At 38.9% G+C, this 24,879-nt stretch overlaps 1 protein-coding gene and 1 long non-coding RNA gene across 8 annotated transcripts in view; one reads left to right on the top strand and one right to left on the bottom strand.

The window, feature by feature from the left end:
• Positions 1 to 19,571, bottom strand: part of st18 (ST18 C2H2C-type zinc finger transcription factor) — a 62,241-nt gene extending 42,670 nt beyond the window's left edge. Inside the window, exons 1-2 of one of the 7 annotated variants that reach the window (XM_054763534.1) lie at positions 19,474 to 19,571; positions 13,304 to 13,484 (exon numbers count right to left, since the gene is read on the bottom strand). In XM_054763534.1, the coding sequence (XP_054619509.1) occupies positions 13,304 to 13,484; positions 19,474 to 19,476 (184 nt within the window). In that variant the 5' untranslated portion in view covers positions 19,477 to 19,571. Of the gene's footprint in view, positions 1 to 2,049; positions 2,245 to 13,303; positions 13,561 to 14,423; positions 14,532 to 19,473 lie in introns of those variants that run through there. The other 6 variants (XM_054763527.1, XM_054763498.1, XM_054763518.1 and 3 more) reach the window with 6 other exon arrangements.
• LOC129173071 (uncharacterized) lies at positions 19,348 to 20,118 on the top strand. The gene is made up of 3 exons (XR_008567154.1): positions 19,348 to 19,454; positions 19,565 to 19,755; positions 19,831 to 20,118. It is a non-coding gene; the product is annotated as an uncharacterized LOC129173071 (long non-coding RNA).
• The last annotated feature ends 4,761 nt before the right edge of the window (positions 20,119 to 24,879 follow it).

The following is a 24,879-nucleotide window of genomic DNA, read 5'->3' as shown; positions in this document are numbered from 1 at the left end:
AATAAGTAATAAGATTTCAAATGTCATTTTCAAATAAACAATTTCAAGAATAACTGAATCTATGATAATTGTTATATTAGAAATTGATGAAAGCGTTTTCATTCTAATGCATGCATATTCTCAATATTTTACATTAACTAAATAGTATATGAAGTAATCACACTATAAATACAAAAACTTGTTTCTGACATTAATTGAAAAAAGCTATATTATGTAGAACACATAATGACCCCGCTGCCTCATTTTGTTTGTCTTCCACACCAGGACACACAAACAACTCTTTCTCTAGAATACTGATCAAAAGTTAAGTAATTAATTACATTTATCCTTTCGCCAGCTGCTCAACAGCAGATGGATCATTTCTGAGACCTCGCTGAATTAAATCCACATAATTCATTTTCCTGGATTAAACAACTGAAGTTTGAGTAGTGGTGGGTGATGGGGGTCACAGGTAACACAATGTCACTGATGTTAGCAGTTTTTCATTTGATTTTTGATGTTTGTATAGAATCAATTTATTATAACAGGAAATCTCAATATTTAGAAAAAAGACTGTTTTCGTCAAGAAAAATATTGCGTGTGTGGTAAAAAGTACAGGATTAAGATTGTTTGCGCTGTTTTTGTTTGACAAGGTTTGGCAGCAGGTACCATGGACAGTTCCTTGAGGCGAGCAGAGGTCACATTGATTCGTTGTGTAGCAACCAACCTCCCTGGGCTTTAAAGGCGAGGGCAAAGTGGGAGGGTGGGGAGCGGTGACTCAGTGAGGAATAATACCTTTTACTTATCACTGTTTTACCACACAGCCCTGCCATTGGCTCTACTGTTTGCATAATTAAAGCAAAGTAAAGAGAAGTAACTTATCTAATAGCTTTTACTTCGCCTGTCTCCTAAGCAAAGTCAGGACACACAACTTGTGCCATGTACTTTTGAGGTAAGCTAGACTACTTATTTTACAAATGGAACTGTTTACACACTTTAATTGTGCAAACTATCTAGATAAAATATTGCCAATAACTGTTGGTTTTTACACAGAATATTTGTTGGATCTAAAAAAAAATTCCAGTTCTCAGAGGATCTACTTTAAGACTTCGAACAAACAATTTCACAACTTGAGTTTGGGTCGTCCAAGCAAATTCTAAAGCCTTAATGCGCAGCTAGTCTAGTGAATGATGAACTTTATTAAAACACCATCCGTCCTGCTAAATCAATAGTTGCTTGAGAGACTGTCGAGTGCTTTCAGGCCCCTCTGATGATTTTTTTTTTTTTAAATCAACAACTACGCCCACACGTAACACCAAAGTTCACAAGCGCACTATGTTTCTATCACGCTACATGCAGCCTTAGCATATAGTTATCCCAACTTTTGCCACGGTTTAGACGTGACTAATTATACAAGTCTTGACCAGAAGGTACAATCCTAATCCAAATTTAAAGCTCGCCCACAGAAACAGATAAAGTTTTCAAATCTTTTGAGACTTGATACAAAAACAGGAAGTAATAAACGACTTGCCAACTTGCACAAATATGTTATTCGAACAAAGAGTCAATGTTTAAGTACACCATCGGGCTTAGTGGTCTTGTATGTACAGCTGTCACTGTCAAAGCCACAGGCAACCTGACAATGCTTTGTCTGTGCGCACAATACCAACATGTGTTCCTCTAAGACAAGCTTATATACATACACAAGCACATTTAATCAAAGTAGACACTATCTCATGCTATCTGGATGATCAAATATGGGTCACGTCTCATCAAAAAGCAGTTTGAGATGTTTAATCAGCCGTCAAACTCTCTGAAACCTGGACAAAAGCTGCCTTCGCTTTGCAGCAAGACCTTTTTGAATACCAGGCAAACAATGTACAGTATTAGGTCAGCATAGTGCAATAGTCATTAAAGAAACTGGTAACAGTGAATCTACACAAGTTTCTCAGCTGCTGTATTGAGTCTCAATGCAGGCTTAAACGCTTTGCGTCTCACATATGCAACACCAAAGATCCTCAGCAAAAACTACATGAAATAAATATAGTACATAAGAACTTTGAAACCAACCTAGAGCTGCGATCCCAAAAGTTTGATTTCCTCCCAGTGTGATGCTGGTGGTGGCTGGCGCTGGTGCTGTGGCTTTGAAAGGTAGTCCCCGGGAATATGACATACTGTGCCTTTGACAGCCTCGAGATAAGCACCTGCGTTCGGGTCCCTTTTACGTCACACCTCCCCATTCACAGCCCTTCAACATGATGCACATTTGCACATCAACAGCCGCCCATCCCCCCCACCGCCACCCCCCCCACCCCATCTCCCTCCCTCCCTTCCTCCTCCTCGCTCTACTCCCACATCCACAAAACACACAAACAGGCGCACACAAGGAGGCAGATGCACTAGCTCGCCTCGACTCCAGCATAGGAGCGCTCAGCAGCAGCACATTTGCTCGGAAAAGGTTAACGCTCACAAGACTCATAGGTTAATGTTTATGTAGGATTTTTTTTACTCATTTTTCTTTATTTATTTTCTTTATTTTTACTGTCTATCCTCATTTCCCGTGGTATTTAACGGAAGAAAAACAACTTTCCTTGGCTTTGTCATAAGAGCAAGGCATATGCCCTCCCAACCTCCTCATACATCACTCATCATGCAAATGAGAGGGAATGTCACTCCTCAGCAGCAGATGGCCAGGGATGATAACAATGGCTCAACAGACCAGTTTCAATGTCTGCGACTTTATCACTACGGCAACAACAAAAATAGATATGAAATCCTTGTCCATTAATTTGATTTCCCCCCCCCCCTTTTTTCTTCTTTATGTATCTACCTGTCAGTCTGTTTCATTTCTCCTGCATCATTGATTCCCCGCCCGTCACACCAAACCATCAGTGAAAGGCAACGGAAGACCTGGAAATGGTTTTTGATGATTACCATTGACTGCTGCCTAGACGTTATTCAAGTAATTAGGTGTAATTCCTCCCTGTAGGCCATGTTAGCCTCCTGAGCTAGGCCAGGGTAGAATAAACGATTAAAAGGGGGCCCTGAGAAATCACAAATGCACCTCCAACCCAACCCCCGCTTCATCTATCCAAAGTGATGTCACCCTGCGTCCTGCTGACTCCTGTTCATACAAGCCCCCATAGCGGAGAGTAAACAGTGGAAGCGTTTAGCAAACACAGCCAGATTACAATGACAAAGGCGACCACACTTCTGGGTGGAGCCTCGGGGCAAGAGGGGCAAAAGAGAGCGGGGGAGGGTGGCGGCTTGGTATTTCTAAAAAATAAAAAAAAAGCACCCCCACCCGAGATCCTAGCCCAGCTGATGGAAGGGGCCACCCAAACATGCTTATCACCCCCCCTGTGCTCAAGTCTCAAGGGACTTATGTGAGAAGACAAAATGTAGTCATAATGTATTTTCACTTTTTCCCCCTCTCCTCTGATTTGTGCATTTAGCGACGCAAGTCTGCTGAATATGATTATTACTTAAGGTCTGGCAGTTGATCATCACCTTGTTTAATGCCTCATTTGAAAGTCTAATTTCTAACTGTCTTCAAGAGCCAAGGCCACGGCACACTCGGTTGGGAGATGCTAAAAAGGAAGAGAGGAGACGCGCTTGCATTGGACCTAAAGAAACATCTATCTAAGCATCTTATCAAATAATGTGGACAATGTTGCTGCAGGCACGACAACAAGACTGAGAAGATTACATCATGTCATCAGTGTGGCTTGAAGACGACAAATCAACTTGTGTCAATGCATTGGTGACAATTTGAGACTACGAGGCTTCAACACAAAATGTAATATTCTCTTTTTGGCCCAAACATCTGCTCACAGGTTTTGGAAAATAAAATAAATTGCTAGCCAGCGTAAAAACATAAACTGCTGTTTGTGTTGGGCTTATTTCATCTCCTGAAAAATGTGGGCTGATGGAGAAATGAAAGAGGAGTGGGTTGGACAAAATTACATGTCAAACAAGGGTGCACATTTTAAAAGTGCTGCCTCGTATTTGTAGGAAGTGTTTGATTGCATTTAGAAAGGTATTACAATGGGTCACATGTGTGTCTAAAAGCTTTTTGCATTCTACTGCAAATTATGTAAGCTGAGTGAAGTGTCGCAGCACCCCGTTGTTAGGAGCACCATACCTTCCTCCTGGAAACAAAACCTACACAAATATGTTTGCTGAGTTCTTCTAATGCACTGCCAGGTCAAAATGTCAGCGATGGAACTTCACCAACACCCCCCAACCCCCACCGCCTGCCTCCCCACCTCCACTCACTCAACAGTGCACCCTGCAATTTCCACAAAACAATGCGACTAATGTCATGTGGCAGCATGTACACCCAAACAAAGCATATTTACACTGCTCCATTGAATTGGAGCGATGTGTAAAAAATTTATCTTAAACTGCAGTTAATTTCAGCGTGACACAAATGCATCTTCTTGGTGGTATTGAAGCCTCATTGTTGGTACACTTGATGCCGTCTGTTCATCACAGAAAGTGACATAAAAGGACTGAATTAATTCTCTTAAAAAAAATAAATTATTTTGCATATGCAAATACAAGAAAGCAAACATAAGTACATGTTGTTGATATGGCTCCAGGACACTCAACTATGTTTATGTTAATGTCAGCAGAAAGGCTATATTCTTTTGAAAGATGCAGTATATTTTTCATGGGGATCTAACACTGCATGTCACTGTGTCTCACTTAAAAGCAATGATTAGATTAGGTCCCTGCAATCCCCTTTGGGCCCATTCATGTGTGACCGTGAGCAACCTCACAATATGTTTATTCAGTGTCCTTTGAAGACACTTCAATAACATTTCACATGTTTTATGGACAAGTGTAGGTTTGAGTTTGTTATATAAGCCATACACTATATTTGGGCTTTCCAATCTTAGGATCAGGATGAAAAATGGGTCGAGGATCAATTTTCATCGGGTGAGTAAAATGCAATATTTTATTGTGTGCTTTATCATTAGTTTATATAAGGTAATACGTGACATACTGTAGTTAATGTAAGTTTAAGAGAGGAACAAAATTTCTAATTTTGACCTGAAAAGGTTTGGTGAACCCTGCACTATATGGACAAATGTAATGGGTGTTACACCTGTAGGAAGTAAACATGTAAGAGAATTACCTCCGATATACCATTATTGTCCATCCCTTTATTACCGATACCAATATTGGCAGCAACTCTTCCCTCAAACTAATTGTAGGTCACATCTCATGTCATGAATGAACACATTATGCTTCTTTTACTGTGATGCCACTGGATGCATTTCACAAATAAACACTGTGTGCAAAATAATTCATTAAAAATCATGACCAATAGTCAACTAAAATAACATTTTCTCCTACTATCAGCAAGTAAGTCATGTTAGCCTTAACACATTCACAAATAAGAATCCAATTAAATAATGCTGGTGAGGATAAAATTTGGGAAGCTCCACATTTCTATATGGCACAAAAATCCGGATAAGAACAAAGTAAAGTTCAAAATATGAAACTCTGGACTAATACAGTCAGTAAAATTATAAACTGGGTTCATTGAACATGAACGTAGCATCACCTAAATACATTAGAGTAGAAGTACAGTAATCCCTCATTTATAGCGGGTTAATTAGTTAATTGACCCAACTGTGATAAGTGAATTTCTGCAAAGTAGCGTTCCTTCTTTATTAATTGAATATTTTCATAGTTATGGCATAGAAAACCTGTTTACAACCTTCTAAATACGCTTTTTAACATTTAACAGTAGAGCCCTCTAGACATGAAATAACACCTCTACAGTCACCTTTACACTTGTATTACCCACTATAGTAAATATAATCAGAGAAAATAAACAATTTAAGACATAACTACAACTCATGGTTGTGTGTGTCACAGTAAATGTGTTCTGGATGTGTGGAGGACAGGAAGTGACGACGGGGGTTCAGAGTTGAGTTTTAGCATGACGTGGTTTATAGCTGGAACAGTAGCCCGTGTTATTACTATGATTATTATCATGTTATTGTCCAAATGGTCTCGGTCAGATAAATAATATATATTAATGGGGAATTAAGGTGTCTAGTATGACCCCTTTCAATATGCAACACATTTGGAGGTGACAGGGTGGCACTACCCCCCAACCTTATACTTAATACAGAGTAGCGTTCAATTTTCTATTCATATTAATACAGGGTAATCATTCATTTAGAACATTCCTTAAAAAGTAGTATAAAAAACTAGTCTCAAGAGGAGATACCGCTGTTTTTCCAGTCTTTTGTTATTTATAGTCAATACAGAGTATAAATCATGCTGCCAACTGTCTAATGGGCGTGGCTAGCTTTTTTTGGGGCGGTTTTCGGGGCAGTGATGACAGTGCTCCATGAACTCTGCTTATCAACAAGTGGCGCTGCAAATGTGACGTGGTTGGTATAAAGAATCCAAGAAATTATATCGGTGTACATTTCTGCGTCTACTATATTTTATTTATGTTATGAAGGTTTTAGAATGAGTTAGACACACCTGTGATCCTTTTTAAATTTGAATTTTAAAAAAATGCATATTAGACAGGAAGAGAAAGTACTGTAGTTTGTAACACACTACTGCCCTGAAGGATTAATAAATTGCACTTTGTATTAATACCGCACTAATAGATATTGTGCCAAAAGACAGTTGTGCAGTAAAAGGTCAACTATCTGTTAAGTCTAAATTGAGAACTGGATGACAATGAAATTTATCTTTCATTAGCCTACACCAGTTGGTCTCTGCTGCCCTCAAACGAGCGCATCTTGCTTACATTTGAGAAATCAACGCATGAGTGGTCAGTCCATGCCTGCCTTTTGTGGTTCATAGGCCAGCAACTCATTGTGTGGTGTTATTGGGAGGTGACATCCACATTCAGGGCGTCTCTGGGGGTCTCTGCCCATCTTTTTCTACTCAGGCAGGCGCACAATGAAAGCAGACACGCCTCTTAAAGGCCAGATAGCAGCTTAGATGTTGGGCCAAAAAACGAGCAAGTAGACAATGGTAACAGGTGTGTATTAATGTGCATTTCGGTAATGACCTTGGTGGCCGTAATAGTGTGTCTAGACACAACTAACAGGAAGATATTTCTGTCTGGCTTCAGATGTCCCACGAGTGCTCTGAAATCCTGCTTATTATTTGGTCAAGGACTGCAACTTTGACACATTTTTAAATTTGTTCAATGGTTATCTTCTGCCTGGAAATGACTCAAGACTGCAAGACGCTGTGTTAGCAATATTAATTACAAATATTTTGAATTGACTCTAAATTGTCCATAGGTATGAATGCAAGTGTGAATCGCGGCATAGAAAATGGATGGATGGATATTTTCCACTGTTTAAAATGATTCATTAGTACTTAAATAACAAATATTTTTGAATGAAATGTTACACTCCTGATCAAAATTTTAAGGCTAGTTGAAAAATTGCACAAAATTACATTTTGCACTCACGTTAAAGTGAAATAGGTTGTTCATCAGCTGATCAAAAGTTTAAAGGGATAGTTTGGATTTTTTGACATGAAGTTGTATGTCATCCCCATCAGCAGTGTACTACACCAACAGTGACTTACCCCCCCAGTTGGTCCCGTGAGTTCATGGTCGGAGATCCGTGATGAGGAACGTAGTTTCGCTTAGTTGCTGGGGCCATTTAAGTAAGGAGTTTGGCTTCTCGAAACAATATGTGTTCAAAAGAGTAATACATTTGCATCGCAAAAATGTCTCCTCAAAAAAAATCTGACTTCACCAAACGCTCGGCGTTATATTTGTCTCCCGCCGTATCCCAGCGCGCTGTCGCCTGTGCATTCTTGTGTATGTGATGAAGATGCTTACATACGTAAACAAGATGGCCGCGGCGCTCCGTCGCAGAAGAAGAGTGGCATTACCGCGAGCGTCTTAATCACATACACTTGAAACAGCCCAAATGAAGGTTGTTACTGGTGCCAAGTGCAGTCCAATAACTATCAGACATCATCTGCAAGGGAAGGGTTTTAAGAACAAAAAACGTATTCAAAGGCCTCGTCTCCTTCAACGCCACAAGGTCGAAGAAAGTTTTATTCTCTGATGAGAAAAAATGGAACCTTGACGGTCTGGATGGCTTGTTACTGGCATGACAAGGAGATCCCACCTGAGATGTTTTCCACACGGCAGAGTGGAGGGGGCACCATCATGATCTGGGGTGCTTTTTACTTCAATGGAACAATGGAGTTTCAGGTTGTGCAGGGGTGTCAAACGGCAGCTGGCTATGTGGAGATGTTGCAGGGGGCAGCCATCATGACTGAAGGCCCTCGTCTGTGTGGTCATGACTGGCTTTTTCAACAGGACAACGCTGCAGTTCACAATGCCCGCCTGACAAAGGACTTCTTCCACAGGAATAACCTCACTCTTTTGAACCATCATGTGTGTTCCCCTGATCTAAATCCATCTGAGAACATTTGGGGATGGATGGCAAGGGAAGTTTACAAAAATGAACATCAGTTCCAGACAGTGGATGCCCTTTGTGAAGCCATCTTCACCACCTGGAGTAACATTCCCACTAGCCTCCTGGTAACACTGGCATCAAGCATGCCCAAAGCAATTTTTTAGGTGATTAACAAGAATGCCTTAGTTGCTCATTACTGAGTCCTTTTTTGAACATTTTATTTCTATTTTAGGGGGGTTTCGTTTTTCTTTTTTTTGAGCTATGGTCTTAAACTACTGATCAGCTGATGAACAGCCTATTTTAGTTCATTGGTTGTCTGTAATAAATTGCTCACTCAATAAAAAAAATGTCCTTTTGAAGCTCTACCTAAGATCCAACAGAGCGAAATGTAAATTCTTGCAACTTTTCACCAGTCTCAAAAGTTTGCTCAGGAGTGTATCTTTTGTTCTGTTCTAAAGGATCCTGACAACTTCTGGCATAATCAAGAGCTCTGAAATCAACTCAACATTTAGAACATTTGATACAGATAATATAAATATTTTTTTAAGTCATTTAAAAAATATATTTTTACTCTCTTAATACATTATATTCGTTTTGGCACTTTCTTGTGAAATTAAACATAACCACTGACCAAATAAAAATGCACTTTAACATACAATGAGTCCAGGGTATGAATAATTTAACTGTATATTTCTACCTATTATGTTGGGTTGTTAAGCTGTTTAGTTCATACAAAGCAAAAAAAAAACTATTATGTGGATGATTTGCAATTTTGTGACTGAGCATGCAAATGCCCTTTGAGCCAAACAATGAAACTGATTATGAAGCAAGTTTGTTGGGCTTTGAGTGATTAATACGGCTTGCTCATTGATTTGCTTTTCTTTTGATCTTACTTAACTTTCTGGAGGCACAATTATAATTTGTTTCCAAACAATAATTCCAATCTAGCCTGCGCAAATTAAATATCCCCCTGTGGCCTCTTCGGCACCATCTCAAATGGACTGATATCAAAAGGCACTGCATGTAAATGTCTGTCTGTTGTTTTTTTTTTTTGCATATTACATTTCTGATTGGATATTGTTTATCCAAGGCGGTTGGAAGGTGACCACCTCGTAAGATTAGAGAGCAGTTTAGCGAGATCTGCACGATTTGAGAGTTTAATCTTCTGATTTTCTCCTCAGTGGTCACAAGCCCGAACAATTCTCACGAGCCATCTATCTGCATTATCCAAGATATACACGCTAGATGATGCTGTGTATTCACCAAAGCAGTACATTTATTTGAAGAGAAAATTTGATGTGCCTTGTATTTGTGCATATTTATCAAGTCAAATAAAAGTATTCAGGTTTATTTACTAGGATTCATTTGTCCATGCTTGGCAACTTGAAAAACTTCCGCAGATGCAGACATTTATACTCCCTGATTTCTCGCATCATCTCTCCAAGATAGTGATAATACGATTTCTGTGTTTTTTCGCTGTTGAGAAACAAACTGGATTATGAACAGATCACTACATAAACAGCTTTCTAAAAGGAGGCAGCTATTTTAAAAAAGGCTGAAGAAATGCAAAGAGGGATTTAAATTTTAATTTGAATTTATTCCAGCAAGTGAAAGGTTCTTTTGAGAGGGGATTTCAGCAAAGATGACGGTATTTAAAAGTGATAAACAAGCATCTAAACCGCCAGTGGAAAACAGTTCTTTTGCTTCTCTCTTGTGCAGGGGAGGAATTGGGCTCGCTGTGGTCACATCCAAAAAATAAAGAAAAGGTAATAGTCGTAATTAAAATGTAAATAAGCGTGATCCACGGAGATGCTTTAACTGATTTCCGTCATAAATTGCGTAATTAGCGTTGTGTCTTGACACACCTTGCGACTATGTAAAGCAACATGTCCTCAGGTGCGAAACATTGCTCAAGCTGTACTTGGCATGGTACGGGGTACTTTGCACTCCTCTATATGGATGCTTAAGAAACACTTCACACTTATCACATGCAATTTGAATCTTGTGCCTCAATGCTGCGGAGGAATATAAGCAAAGTTCTAAATTAAATGCCTTCTAAATCATGTCTTGTGTTCCATTTGGTGTACTTGGAGGCAGGATCTGGATCTGTCTGATTAACTTGAGCTGTCAGCTATTATAGCTGTAATGTATGGATTATATTGATGTGATGACCAGTGAACTTAAGCGGAGAAACCTGCGTGCCACACAAGAGAGACAAAGAGTTACATCATTTTGTCGAACAGCTAATCCGATCATGGACAGTGTTTGTGCATTTGCTATCTTCGGAAAATGCCAGCAAAGGCGCTAAGTAAACCTATTTAACAAGACACCCTCAGAAGGATACAGTGCCAGTATTGGGATAAAATTTCACACAGCAGCATGGCTCAGTCACATAACCTAAGAAGGCTTAGGAAAATGGAACACCGCAAAGTATTCCACTTTCTTCCCGCGCACAAAAAGCGTGGATAACTGAAAGCCGGAGTAAACTAATGGCGGAGTAGCATGCAGATACTGTTGTTAATGCTCTGAGTTGCTAGATTATGGTAGTGTGCACCTGGCATCTCGCACGCTAGCCTGGCAACACTCCTCCTTTATAATTACAATGAACACGCAGTAATGTAGGCTACAGGCTGAAATCAGAATGGTGTCCTTTGAGAGAGCTTTCTCTTTTTTTAAATGGCTATGCTGAAGAGTTCCTCGAAGTGCAGATGGCAGACGCAGTGTTTGAAGCACGTTTGCACTATAAGGTAAAGAAAGGCCCCTGGTGGGAGGCCATATTGTCACCCTGCGTTAGACACTAGGCTTTTCATGAGCTATCTAGAATGTCACAAGTATTTCATCAGCAGTTGTGTGAATGCTGAAAGACAAGCATTCATAAAAAAAACCCAATAAATTATTAGTCTTATTTTTTCTTTTATTTTGAGTAGCAGCGTCATCTCTCATTCTCAATCAGTGTTAAACTATGTGTGCAGCATGTTCAAAACATCCGTTCAGCCCAAATTATCTCTGTTTTGACTGCTGACAGTTGCATTGATACCCTGATACATTCCAGATGTTTTTCAGCAAATATCAATAACAGCTGTAGTACGATATGAATGTTTTTAATGGCAAACATTTTGTTTTCCAGCTTCAGATTGTAGTTTTAAACAGGGATGTGCGCCAAAACTCAGTATCATAATGGCACCGATGACGAAGTAAACGGTAGCAACCAGAGTCAACTGTTGTGACGGTGCTACGGTTGATGTGAGTTTTTCACTGCAGACGACGATGATCAGCTCGCTAAAATGCTTGAAAGTTTGGTTGTACTTCACCCGAAAAGACGCAGACTCAGCCACCTGCAACAAGTGCTTGAAGGTGATGCTGTGCAAGTCACGTCTTGTAACTAACTTCATTCTTTAATCTTGCTTAACCTTGCATGTAGGATTAACTAGTAAACACTTTTGTAATTTTAGTCTACCACGCCACAATTGTGTATCAACTATGAATGAGTTTGTGCGGAGTTTGTGCACTTCACGTACTGAAAAATCTTACTCCCTGTGTTCTGTATTGCTGCTGGTTTTGCTGTGATAATTATGACAATTGGTTGTGAATTTTATTTCATATTGTTGAATTTATTTCTCAGCTCAATTATTAGCTTATAAATGTATATATATTCTATTTTATCGCTGAAGTATTTAAATTACAATTAATTTCAAATTGTATATCAAAAGAAAAAGGCACCGTTTTTGTACAAAATATTTTCCTTTTTTGAAGTACTGGTTAGGGCACCAATTAAGCACCCGCACAGTTTGAAAAGTACAGATTTGGCACATGTATCAGATAATACTGTATGTAAACGTTACCAAATCTGAGTGTTAAAGGTAATATCAATAAGCTGCACTTTCTAAAATTCCCAAATGTCATCATATATTACACATAAACTAATAATAATGAACACAGAATAAACCTGAATCAAAAATAAAGACAGGATATTACTCAATAAAAATTGACCCATGACCCCTAAGTTTTGAAACTCGTTAGATAATAGAAATTAAGTGTGAAAAAGACCTGAATTGCTGTAAATAATGATGCATTACTTTCTTAACTATGTCATTTAGGGTTTTAGATTTGCTAATACCAGAATGCTGGAAATATAAACATTTATGGAATCAATGTAGGAATACTGAAATTTGGCCAAAACGGACTCCTCTCATCTCATAATCATTAAATTTGTATTCACAGGTTTAGAAGCCAAATATATGAAACTGTCTGCACTGAAAGTGTATATTTTTCATGATGGACAGTGGGGGTTATTTATCCCCATCCCTTGGCACCCTCTCAAAAACTTCTATAAAGGCGAGGCGGGAGCCTTTGAATCAGACCACCACTGTGATACGAGAGCAGGTACTGCAACAACAACAAAACATGTTAACTCGAAGAAAAAGTTTTGCCGTTTTTCAGAGTCGCACAGGAGCCACATTAGCATGTGAAAAGAATAAACAGGAGCATTCTCAGTTACACACTCCACCTGGCTGCAGACCAACGTCCTTGTCAGAAGTCCACCCACCGCACTGGCTAACACTGAAAGACCTCCCAGGGACCGCGGTGACCATTCACTCGGTTGCCTCTTTTTCCCATGCACCTGTGACTGTTTTTGTGCTTGCTATTTTTGCTTTGTCTTTTCCTGGCAACGCGGTATCATCTGAGACACACTTTGCCTCCAAAAGGAATTCTCCTGCCCAACAATGTGGTCTGTTTGTTCACCGGATGTGGCAGGCCAGAGAGTCAAACGGCAGAGAGAAAAAAACAAAACAAAAAACAAAACAAGTCGGCGCAGTAATAATTAAAATTGCCTCAAGACAAAATAAGCTCAGGGGCTGGACAGTATGAATGGGCTTAAGGAGATACGCTACTTTTATCTGGCGTTTTCTTGCCGACTTCAGGGTCCTTGCAGGTGCTCTTGGATGGCTTCTCCTCCTTGGTCTCCTCGGACGGCTCATCCGGCTTCTCCATGGTCGTGGACCTTAGAGAGCTGCTTTCCCATTTTCCAAAGGACTTTGTCACAATCGCTTTGTCCGCTCCTTTCATTGTTTTCTGTAGAACACATTTACAGCATGACTTCCCAGGTTTATCCCTCTTGTGAGCCATCTGCCCCCTTTTTTGGCTCTCGCTAAACCTGGGCTCATCTTTCCCAAACCCAAAGTAAGAGTGGAATTAGGGCATTGTGTGCATATGCATTCTCTTAAGCATTCCAGAAACTGTTCTGATTGCCCTGGCATCTTTTTTTAGAGAGCGTTTCAACATTGTTATTCCAGTGAAAACAATACAAAACATCGCTAGACAGAAGATGGAAAGTGTGGTGGAAAAAACCCCAAACATGTTTCACATTTAATCCAACGTAAAGGAAAATAAAAATAGCACATTATGCCCTAATTGAGCGCTGTACAGTCCACAAATACTATTACAAGGCCGATCGGGATTAGCAGTGGAACATACCTAGTTATCTATTTGCGAGTGCCAAGACTGCTAGCAGTGGGCAACTACATTTCAAAAGCTGGCAAATCCAGTTGTCTCCTAAATACAGAAAGTACTTAAATCCAGCGCGAACAGAAGAAAAAGACGGATAAAGGGTGCTCTGCATATCACCAAAAAGCTTGTGCACTTTTCAGAATCACTGGCTAGGTTAAACAAATATGCTAAGTAGAGATCAAAACAATCCTTTGATCTGCAGCCTAGTTTCCAGAGGAATGGCTTGGCTCTTGTTGTAAATAAACTTGTATAAATCTATATAGCATTTGCCTCCAGGTAATATGAAAAGTGGCAGGGATTCGCACGCAAATACCTTGTGGTTAGGAAATAGATCAGATAAAAAGCATATGAATATTTCAGCGACACAGCACTGGCATTTTGTTGCACACTTTCTAACCCTGTGTGATCATTTTACTTGTTTGGAAACACCAATGAGAAATATCCCATTGCACTCTGAACCGCCTTTCTATACTTGGTAGCTTTGTAGTGGAAGAGTTTTCCTACCTTCAGCGCGCCATTGGGCTCGAAAACAGAGTACAACATTGTGCAAAACTTTGCTACGAAAAGAGGCTCCAAGAAGAATCCCAACGCAGAAGCTAATGCAACTTGCTGACTAACTTTGCCCTCTGTTTTGGTCGCGCACACAAAGCAAAACGCTGTCCATTCAAAAACAGACAGCATAACTCTCACAGAGGGGGAGGGGGGTGGGGGGTGGATGTGAACAAATGAGGCCATGTGCCGGGCTCCAGTCAGTTTGTAGTCAGGCCTGATCGGTGAGGACCACATGGGTCAGGCACCGACTGACACCATGCTTACAACTAACAGAACAACTTTTGTGTACTCTAAACTCTGGAGGACAATTTTTTGTTCTGTTCTTTCACCTCAAATTCAAACATCAACCATAACCTCAAACTACTGTATTTGGTCAAATGTCTTATAAAAAAGTGTGGTACTTACCTAAAGAAGGTTCAAGTGTGTTCTTCTGAGAATAACATTTCTTTATAACAGAAAAGAAAAGAACTTGAGAACATTTAATTAATTTTGAAATAAAACACCGGTGGTCCAGTCTGGGGTTACCAGAAGGATAAAGTTTGTCGAAATGGTTTCAGCATTATTGGCTAAATTTAATGCTTGCTAACAGGTATATTTTACATTAACTAGACGAAACTTGACAAAACATCAAAACCTGTCTTTAGCAAAAGTTTCATCAATAATGTATGACCATCACAGTCACCTACACAAACATTTTAAACCAAAACTAGCCAGGATAAACAAGCACAGCAAGCTTCTGGAACAGATCATTTTAACTTAGTCATTTGACAAAGTAGCTAGCTGATGAAATGTAGAAGCACTTTTTTCATATTCGGCTAACTAGTTAACAGATGAAAGATTTATTTTTTCAAAAAGTACAACTTAACTTTCCAAGAAACTAGTTTGCTAACAAATGGATAATGGTAAAGTAGGGCTTATTTAGACAGGCAACTAGCAAGAGCAACGTGTTTGTCTAACTCATACTTTGACATATTTTTTTGCATTTGAACATAAGGGAGGTTTTCCAGAAAATGAGGGGCAGTGGAAAGATCAAACTCCTCACTGCCAATGCGCCGCACCATTGTCCTCGCAGAGTGCTGCAGCTCAGGGGTATCGTCAATACACCTGCAGTTATGGTCTTTCACTCGTTTTCTTACCACACACAGTAACAAAACCTAACTTATAGTACTGAAGTAGACCAGGGTCTCTGCAGTTTTCAACAAGTCACATTTAAGACTTTTTCATCCTTTTTTAAGACCATAACAAATATAATTTAAACCCATTTCACACCCATACTGGCAGAGAAGTACAAAATGATTATCAATTCTGACCGGGCAGCACAGTTACGTTTGGTTGTGTTTTGTAGTTATGTGAGACTGAACATGCATGTTTTAAATAAAAGTAACATTAATACATTTAACACTTTTAAAAATCATATTTTGAGATTTTAAGAGGATTTTAGACATTTTAAGGCCTTAAATTTGAATTATATTATTTTAAGACCCCGCAGATACCCTGTAGACACCAGGTGGCAGTAAAACACATTCTTCAAACCCTAATCACTAATAAGCCTCGTATTGAATTCATTTCCTTATTGATTTCTGTACATTATGTGCCTTTGTTTTCATTATTATTTATAATTATTATGTTTACGGGTAACATTAGTTGCATTGTACTGATTATTTCCAAGTTGTTGCGGACCAAAGTAGGGTAAAAGAGCATAAAGATCACAGTTAACCCCATTTTACCACAGCTTGTCACCGCTTAAATATACACATACAAATACAAATAAATTTGCCAAACAAACGACAAACCTGCCAGGAGATAGGGCTGAGCTGGATAGTCGTTTTAGACGAATAGAATAGAACGAGTACGAGCATGAAACGAGTAGAGCTCATCATTATCCGTAATCGTGATAAAGGAAAATCCTCATTGGATAACTACTTATGTATTCACTCTTCACGCCTGTGATTGGCCAGTCACACACAGCGACCACCCCACCCTCTACAGACTCCCTACAGCCGGAGAGAAGAGTACGCGGTGCATTTGACAAGACAGAGCTGTAAATGGCTTGTGTTGTGTCGGTCACTGCCGATGTTTTGGGGTTTTTTTTGTCCGCTTGCTTCTAATTTGGCTGGTGACATAAAGTCAGTTGGAAAACTTTGCTCGTAGTACTGAACGCAGTGCTTTTGAGAAAACTACAGTAAACAAGCTGACAGATTATTTCCTTGTTTGCCATCATTGGATGTTTGCATGAATCACCAACTTCACACAGATCATTAAAAAATGATTAAATAATAAAGTGTTACAGATCACTTACACACATACACAGTACACAAATAGCTGAATAATAAACAATAAATATAGCAACTTCTGATCAATCCATGTCAATTTCAGACTTAAACTAACGTACCAATTTAAGCCCCACACATTTCCAGCTAAGCCACGCCCACTTTTGGTTTATGTCCCACCCACTCCAAGTACAGATATGGATACAGATAATTTAGATGGATGAACAGATACAGATAGTGGTGTACTTCCTACCAGGGGATATCTTAGTCCTCTAAAACCCTCTCGGTTTTAAATTAGTAGCCTGTGTGCGCAGTGGAAAAATAAGACATGATTTTTTAATATAATGTCATGTTTCATTGTGCGGTTTTATGTTTTTTAAGTGTGCAGGAGTAGGGGGTACATGACTTCCAGTCATATGTCTGAAGGGGTACGTGACTGTGGAAAGTTTGGGAACCACTGCTCTAAACCCCATTGTCAAATTCATTGATTATAACGTGCAGTACCGGAGATTTATTTTTTTGATGAAAGGTAAAATACAAGATATTTACAGAAAACTATTTACCGGTAATCGGGAGAACAAAGAAGAAGGGTAAAATGCGCAAGTTTTCTCGGGGAAATCGGAGGACTGACAAGTATCGACTGTAGCTAGCTAACTTACTAGCTGGCTAGCTTAGGGTGACCATATTTGTATTTATTACTTTTCATTTATTATTATTTATCTTAACTTATTTAACCAGGATAAAAACTCATTAAGATTACAAATACAAGCGTGTCCTGAGGCAGAATCACAACCACAGCTGTAAGTCACAGCAGTTCACACATTCTTTCACACGCTTAAATAAAATACACCAATACAAATCCAAGATAAGAACAATAAAAGCTACGTTAACTAATACAATTGCACGTAAAAGACTTACTTTCTAGTTCAGTTCTAAGAGCGTTAAGAAAAGACAGAAATTTTGATTACCAAAAACCAGGACACTCTGCTCGGTAATGAGATACTCAAACAATACTCAAAGTTTACCCAAAGATGCCTTATAATCTCAATACATTTAAAGTATGCCTCCTATGTATGGATAGAAAATTGTTGTTACAATTTTTGCAATGTGACCAATATTTTTGGGAACAATTTATCCTCCAAAGTCTCAAGAAATTGGAAGTTTGAACTGGCGCATGACGCTCCCAATTTTACGAGTCTTCCTCGGCAAGCGTCAAGCATTAATTGCATATGTTTTGCTTTTTCTTTGACTTTTTGCAGCTTTTTGTCAATGCTAATTCAAAAAGACGCCCAAAGGGCAGCCTCTCGGGGGTTACGTCACATGCAGCAGAGTGCCCTAATGCTGGTCAATTTAATGGCCCACTAAAAAACAAAACAGCTCAGTTCGGCTAACTAGGAAACACACGTTTGCCTAACTAGCTAGTGAACGCATGGAAGACAGAGAATGATAACTCAATTGTGTGGCTAACCTGATGTAAGACAGAGAATAGCTCATTTGTTTTACTATCTAGCTGGTAAAAAAAACTTACATGTTAGGCTCCAGAGCAAGTTAACAAACGATAGATGAAGGAGTATAGCTTACCTTTACCGTTAACGAGCCAGTGAAGAAAATAAATGACAAAAAAATAACTTCTTTGGAGAATTCAGAAAGGAAAAGCTATATATTTGGGCTAAAAAGTTACCGAATATAACTTACTCGATTAGGTCACTAGATGGCTATGACACTTGTGTGACTAACTAGTTGGTTAAGAAATGAAAAACTACTAATTTGGTAACATATCAAAGATGGAGGAGTCCAGCTTGTGAAAAAAGTGATTGGGCCCCCAAATTATTAAATACGCCCCTGGGTGTCAGTAAAGTTACATTGAAGAGACAATAGCTTCTGCAGGAAGTATAATGCGACTCTACCAATGTTAACATGTGAGCCTATGATACATTTTATTTATGTCTTAAATGGCTGATTTTATTTATTTCTACTAAACTGGGTAATATAAGTGTAAAGGTGACTAAAGGGGTGTTATTTCATGTCTAGAGGGCTCGATAAATTAAAAAAAAAACTTATTTAGACGGTTGTAAACAGGTTTTCCAGGCTCTATCTGCGAAAATACTCAATTTATAAAGAAGAAATCCTACTTTGCAGAAATTCACTTATCATGGTCGGTGTATTATTATCTTACAGGCCAATTTTTGTAATAGAGAAGAGACATTATTTCTGCCATAATTTAATTCCAGGGATTTTAAAGTTATTTTTGCATCATTGAAACATCAAAGAGATATTATTTTGAGGCATAATAAAACATGTTGAGCAACCTCTGAGAAGCATATCAGAATTTGTGTCTTTGGTTATACTGTTATACTCGTAATATAAGAATTGCCTATCCACACAGCGGAGGCATACTTTAAATGTATTGAAATTATGAGCCATAGCTGAGTAAATTTCCAGTATCATTTGAGTATCTCATTGCAGTGTTCTGGTTTTCCATAATCAAAATATGGTCACCCTAACGTAATCACATATACGACAAAAGACAGTAAATACATCCGTTTGGGTAACTAGCCAGCTAGCCGAGCGCTCACTTACTGTACATGAAAACTAGCTAGCTAACAGATGAAAGACTGAAAAGGAGAGCTTACTCGCTTAAGCGCTAGATACAATTTATGTTGTATAAGACACTTTATGGTGGTTCTGGAGTTGCGGAAGAGCAAATTCAATGGTAGGAGAACAGAATGTACCATATTCTTGACCCGTCTGCCTCAGATGCTTGCTGTATATGGAGCTGAATACTGGACGTGAATGGTGTCATCCTCTGTGTCAACTTGTTAGATGGCAGTTGCTGTAGTGGAGTGGTGAGAGCGGCACATATGCATTCTAGGAGAAAATTGTGAAATGACAGATTCCGGGTGTGATACTGAGGGAATGACTAACTAATAGGAGGGGCGCTCCAGGCTGTTAGCTTTGAAAAAGCAGTTTGCACATTACTTTATCTTGTCAATCAGATTCCTGGAATGGAAGAGGTGACTGATAACTCGAATTAATTATTTTCTTATTGCATGCATGTGTTAATTCATGTTAATTTATGTCCCTTACAGGCCCAAGCCAGAATATCCCGAGTAAAGCGCCACCTCTGGCACCCAGATCACCACGCCACTCGCTTTGCATATATTTATATCCAATGAAAGACTTTTTTTTCTAATCCTGTTGGAACAAGGAATGACTGCCAAATGTGATTTTTAAATGTACTTTTAAGCTGTTCCTGTTTTTTTTTCCCTTAACCACTGAACTGAAACATGGAGAGGTGTTTACTGCTACGACGGGATTTGAAAGTTACAGATTATTTCTTTTCATAAGTCAATAAAAGCCTTTACTTTAAAAATAGTTGCAGTGGCACAATGATAATATTCATGGCACCTAAAAGACATATACGGCCATATACCCAACTACCTAAACTACTAAACCAATTTCCAGGGTTTTTGGTGTGGAACCAGGAATTTCTTTTCACTTTTGTTAAAGGGACTGTATGCAGCTTTCTCCAAATGACATTTTATGAAACCAAAAAATATAAGAACACCACCACCGTATATCATATGTTCCAACTAGTGGTTTAAAGGAATAGATTGTACCAAAAAAAAGTCTATTTTTCACAATTACGAATTCAACTGCATTAAAATGTACACATCAGTGGTGTGTACACACAAAAGCAGTCTCGAAAAGGCGTTCAATAATTGACATGCATGTTGTGACAGCTATACATTCAATGATAGCTAACCTTTGCCAAATCATTAGCTGACAGCCAACATAAAAAATGTGCATGCGTATGTTATGTCGTCGTATTCAAAGCAGAAAGAAGGCAGGATATAAAGCTAGCGGTACGTTCAAATGTTGGCACCGTTAGGCAGCTGGATGAACCCATTGCATACGGTCATTGAAAGATTAGGTGTTTTTAAATTTATCGGTGAACAAATAAAATTGTCAAATGCCTTGGTCATTTGTGTTCTGCCTGTTTTCTGTTCATTTATGTTCAATTAGTTTGTTAGCCGAAGAAACAGTGTTTAGTTATCTATGTAATTAATAGATAAGACACTGGAGTGAGTGTTTACTTGTATGGGTGACTAGCAAGCTACCAATTGCACAAAAGAAAAATGTAGCTTATTTGCACAGCTAATTAGCTATCATACAAAGGATAACTGATCAAGTAGGACGTCTTACTTGTTTGGACAACTAGGAAGCACATATATGAAAAATGGCAAATAAAATGTACCTGTTAAAGGGACTGTGTATGTGCAATATGATCTCTAGCTGCCCATAGGGCGACAACGTTCGAACGTACTGCTAGCATTACTGTACATCCCGTCGTCTTCCTGATTTGAGTACGAAAGTATGACCCATGTAACACACGCACAAGTTATGTCTGTTGTCAGCTAATGTAGCAAAATTTTGCTACAATTGTAACATTAATGTAAATTGATCACCTCTCCGAGACTTATTTTGTGTGTGTGCACGCGCTCCGACATCGACGTGAATACCAACAGCTGTGAGTGACAGCCACGAAGGCCAGTTATTTTGTCTGTGTCAAACGAAAATTTATGACAAATTTTATGCAGTTAAATTCATAACAAAAAAAAATTTAAATATAGCATTTTTTTTTTCTTTTTACAATCTGTTCTTTTAAACCACTATTGGCAACAGATGCTAGCTTATATTTTTTGGTTTCAAAAAGCAAGTTGCATACAGTCCCTTTAGCTAGCTTACATGGGGATACCTTACATCAGGGGTGCCCATTATGTCGATCGCAAGCTACCGGTCAATCGCGAAGGTAGTTTGGGTCAGTCGCATAAACGTCACTTCTTAGATGTCATATGACATCAGTCAGCTGTCATAAAGCTCCCGATTCGCTCTTCCTCCCCCGCAGCAATGGTGAACGTCACGTCTCAAACTACACACATAGATGCAACTTTCATCTTTGTTATTACGATTATGGATAAACTAACTCAGCGGTAAGATGCTTATATCCACAACAAAAGTTATCCGTTCACTTGTAACGGCTAGTTATGTCGAAAAAAGGACTTTGCTTCGCATCATGAACTCCACGAAAGAAATGCCTGTTTTTCTACACTTCCGTTTCTTAAACTATTATTTCATGATGAATTGGAAAAATGCCCATTGCTAAAACATTTTTAATATGTTGCCTTGACTTTGGCATAATCATTTTCATTTCTTGTATATCGGTAATGTTTGATAGCAAATGCTAACTGGACATAACACATGAACTGTGTGTCTATTGAACGCTTCGTAGCTATTTTGACGGACATTTTACCGGTATTCAGGTTATGTACACAACTATTGAGGAATTACGTGTAATTCTATTAATTGCCATATTGAATTGAATTGTGAATTATTTGTGAACGATATCAGCTACTTTGATTACCTGTAAAATTTGAAACTGTGAATGTGAAATACTAATCATTAGTATTTAGTATAGTAGTTTATAAGTTTACCGGTATATTTGATATATATGTTATTATTTGAGATATTATTTTTATATTTAATATTTTATATATTATGTTTTATATATATATATATATTTTTTTTTATAGAAAGAGAGATCATGTTGACTTATAGCTTGCATGCTGAAAAAGTGTGTGCACCCCGATGTACATGTACAAAGTATACTCATATTTAACAAGACAGTAAATATATAGTTTATATATTTATAGTAGGAGGTAGATATTTAGGACTTGGTCATTTTAAAAGCAGCTCGCAGGCTGAGAAATTGTGAGCACCCCTGCCCTACATGGTAACTGGATAGATAACTAGAACAGATCATGAAATATGGAAAAAAAGTAGCACAGTTATGACTATCAGACTAACTAAAAAAGACTCCAAATCTGAAGATAAAGGCTTTTCATTGAACAATATTGGGCTTTTTGACATTATTTCATCTCAAACAACAGTGATTCCTTGCAATAAACAGATGGCGAAGAAGGATACCATACACGTTTGGAATAACTGGATAGGTAATACAGATCATCGTAGAAATTGCCGAATTGAGCAATCGTATTTAAACATTTTTGACAAATCCAACTTCCCCTGACGACGGCGGGAGGATAAGAGGAGCAACATTTTCTGTGATGAGGAGAGAAACAGCAAGAAGTTCTAACAAGGAGAAGCGTGCCAGGTGGCGAACTGGCTGCACCAACAGAACGCACAATCTGTCTGCTTCTCCTTCCAAACCATTGACAGCTGCCATCACCAGCCTCGCACACTCGCACTCAGTGGCTCCTCAGCTCCCGGCCCATCCCTCTTTAGTGTTTCCTGCTAACCTCAGAGACAGGGTCACCTGGCCCCCTTAGTCGCCCGTCTGTGGGGTCCTGCTGGCCCCCTGGAGACCTGCCTGCATGGGGAAGCGTGGCTAACAAAGGTCTAGCCAATCCTGTTTAATGCGCCAACCAAAAAAGGCTATCCCTTTGACCCATTATTTTGTCCTAACCATCAAATCCGACGCATTAAAATAAGGTATCACAATGAGAGGGGCGGGTTTTGATCTGTTTTTGATCGTGTTCTATCTTCAAGTTGTTGCCAGATGGAGTCCCATTACATTCTCTGGGTCTCGATTGGAAAACAAATCGTACAATTGTAGTTGATAATGAGTGTGTAAATATGTAGAGGTGTCCCAGTTGTTTTAAGGTGGAGCCAAACTCTTTACTTAAGTGGCCCAGCAACTAATCAGAACTACGTTCTTCATCCCCAAAATCCGACCAGAACTGGGCGGACGGGACCAAACGGGGGGGTAAGTCACCGTTGATGCACTACACTGCTGATGGGGATGTCATACAACTTCATGTCAAAAAATCCGAACTATCCCTTTAAGAACACAGTTGGACTCACGCAGTAAATTAACAACACGACAAGACGCGTGTCATATTGTACGCTAACTGGAGAATGCACACAAACCGAGGCAAAACTGTGGTAAATTTTGACGTTACCTGAGGTTCCACTGTACTGTATGTATGTCCAACTCACAAACACGGAACGCTTCCTCCTTCCCCATCACAATACCACAAGATGGCCCAATTTAATTGTTTAGGATAAAAGTGTGGTATCTCTTAGTTTTGCTATTCTTACTGTACTGCGTTTGAAAATTACAGTACAGTTCTAAAAACCGACAACTCAAGCCTATAGCCTAGTTAAGAGGAACTGTGGAGAGACATTTCAAAGATTATGGTGTGCAGTGTTTTAGCGGGATTTTGAAATTTTCAGTTCGTTTGGAGCTGCTAATAAACATACAGTATGTTAAATACACACTGTATAATCATGTCCTTTCATTTATCTTTCTGTTCGTAACAATACAGTGAAAATGGGCATAATTAATCATGATGAATCATGAAAACTGTAATTAAGCTATTGAAAGACCTTCCGCAACCTTTAGCACCACTTATTTCTAAGATTTAGGTGATTGTATGTTGACTCTCCAGTATGTATAATTCTGATCTTTGGTTAATTAAAAAAAACTCTAAAAATCAACCGATTTGCGTCCATTTCCGTACAGTAATCCCTCATTTATCGTGATTAACTGGTTCCAGACCTGACCGTGATAAGTGAATTTCCGCAAAGTGGGATTCCTGATTTATAAATGGAATACTTTCATAGTTAGAGCATAGAAAATCAGTTTACAACCTTCTAAATATGTTTTATAACATTATTAAGAGCCCCCTACACATGAAATAACACCCCTATAGTCACCTTTACACTATATACTATACCCAATGGACATAACACAACTAAATAAGCCATTTAAGACATAAATAAGACTTGTGTTTGTGTGTGTTACTATAGGACCTGACCTGACCAAGACCTGAAAGACGGACAGACAAGAAGTGACATCATCGGTTCAGAGCTGAGTTTCAGCTTTGCATGGTTAACAGCCGCAAAAGTAGCCAGTGTTTTTGTTAGGGATTATTGTGCTTGTTGTGAGATCATTCAAACCTGCAATAAAAGCCTGTTGTTCCAGCGATAAAATCTGGTGATGTCTCAACAAACATTACAGTGACATTATTGATGACAACTAGTGACCAGTGTAGAATAGTCGTCCCTCACTACATCATGGTTCGACTATCGCTCCCTCACTCTATAATGGTTTT

The sequence above is a fragment of the Dunckerocampus dactyliophorus genome, chromosome 2, assembly GCF_027744805.1.
Source record: "Dunckerocampus dactyliophorus isolate RoL2022-P2 chromosome 2, RoL_Ddac_1.1, whole genome shotgun sequence".
Taxonomy (NCBI): Eukaryota; Metazoa; Chordata; class Actinopteri; order Syngnathiformes; family Syngnathidae; genus Dunckerocampus; species Dunckerocampus dactyliophorus.
This window is presented reverse-complemented; position numbering and strand designations above follow the sequence as displayed.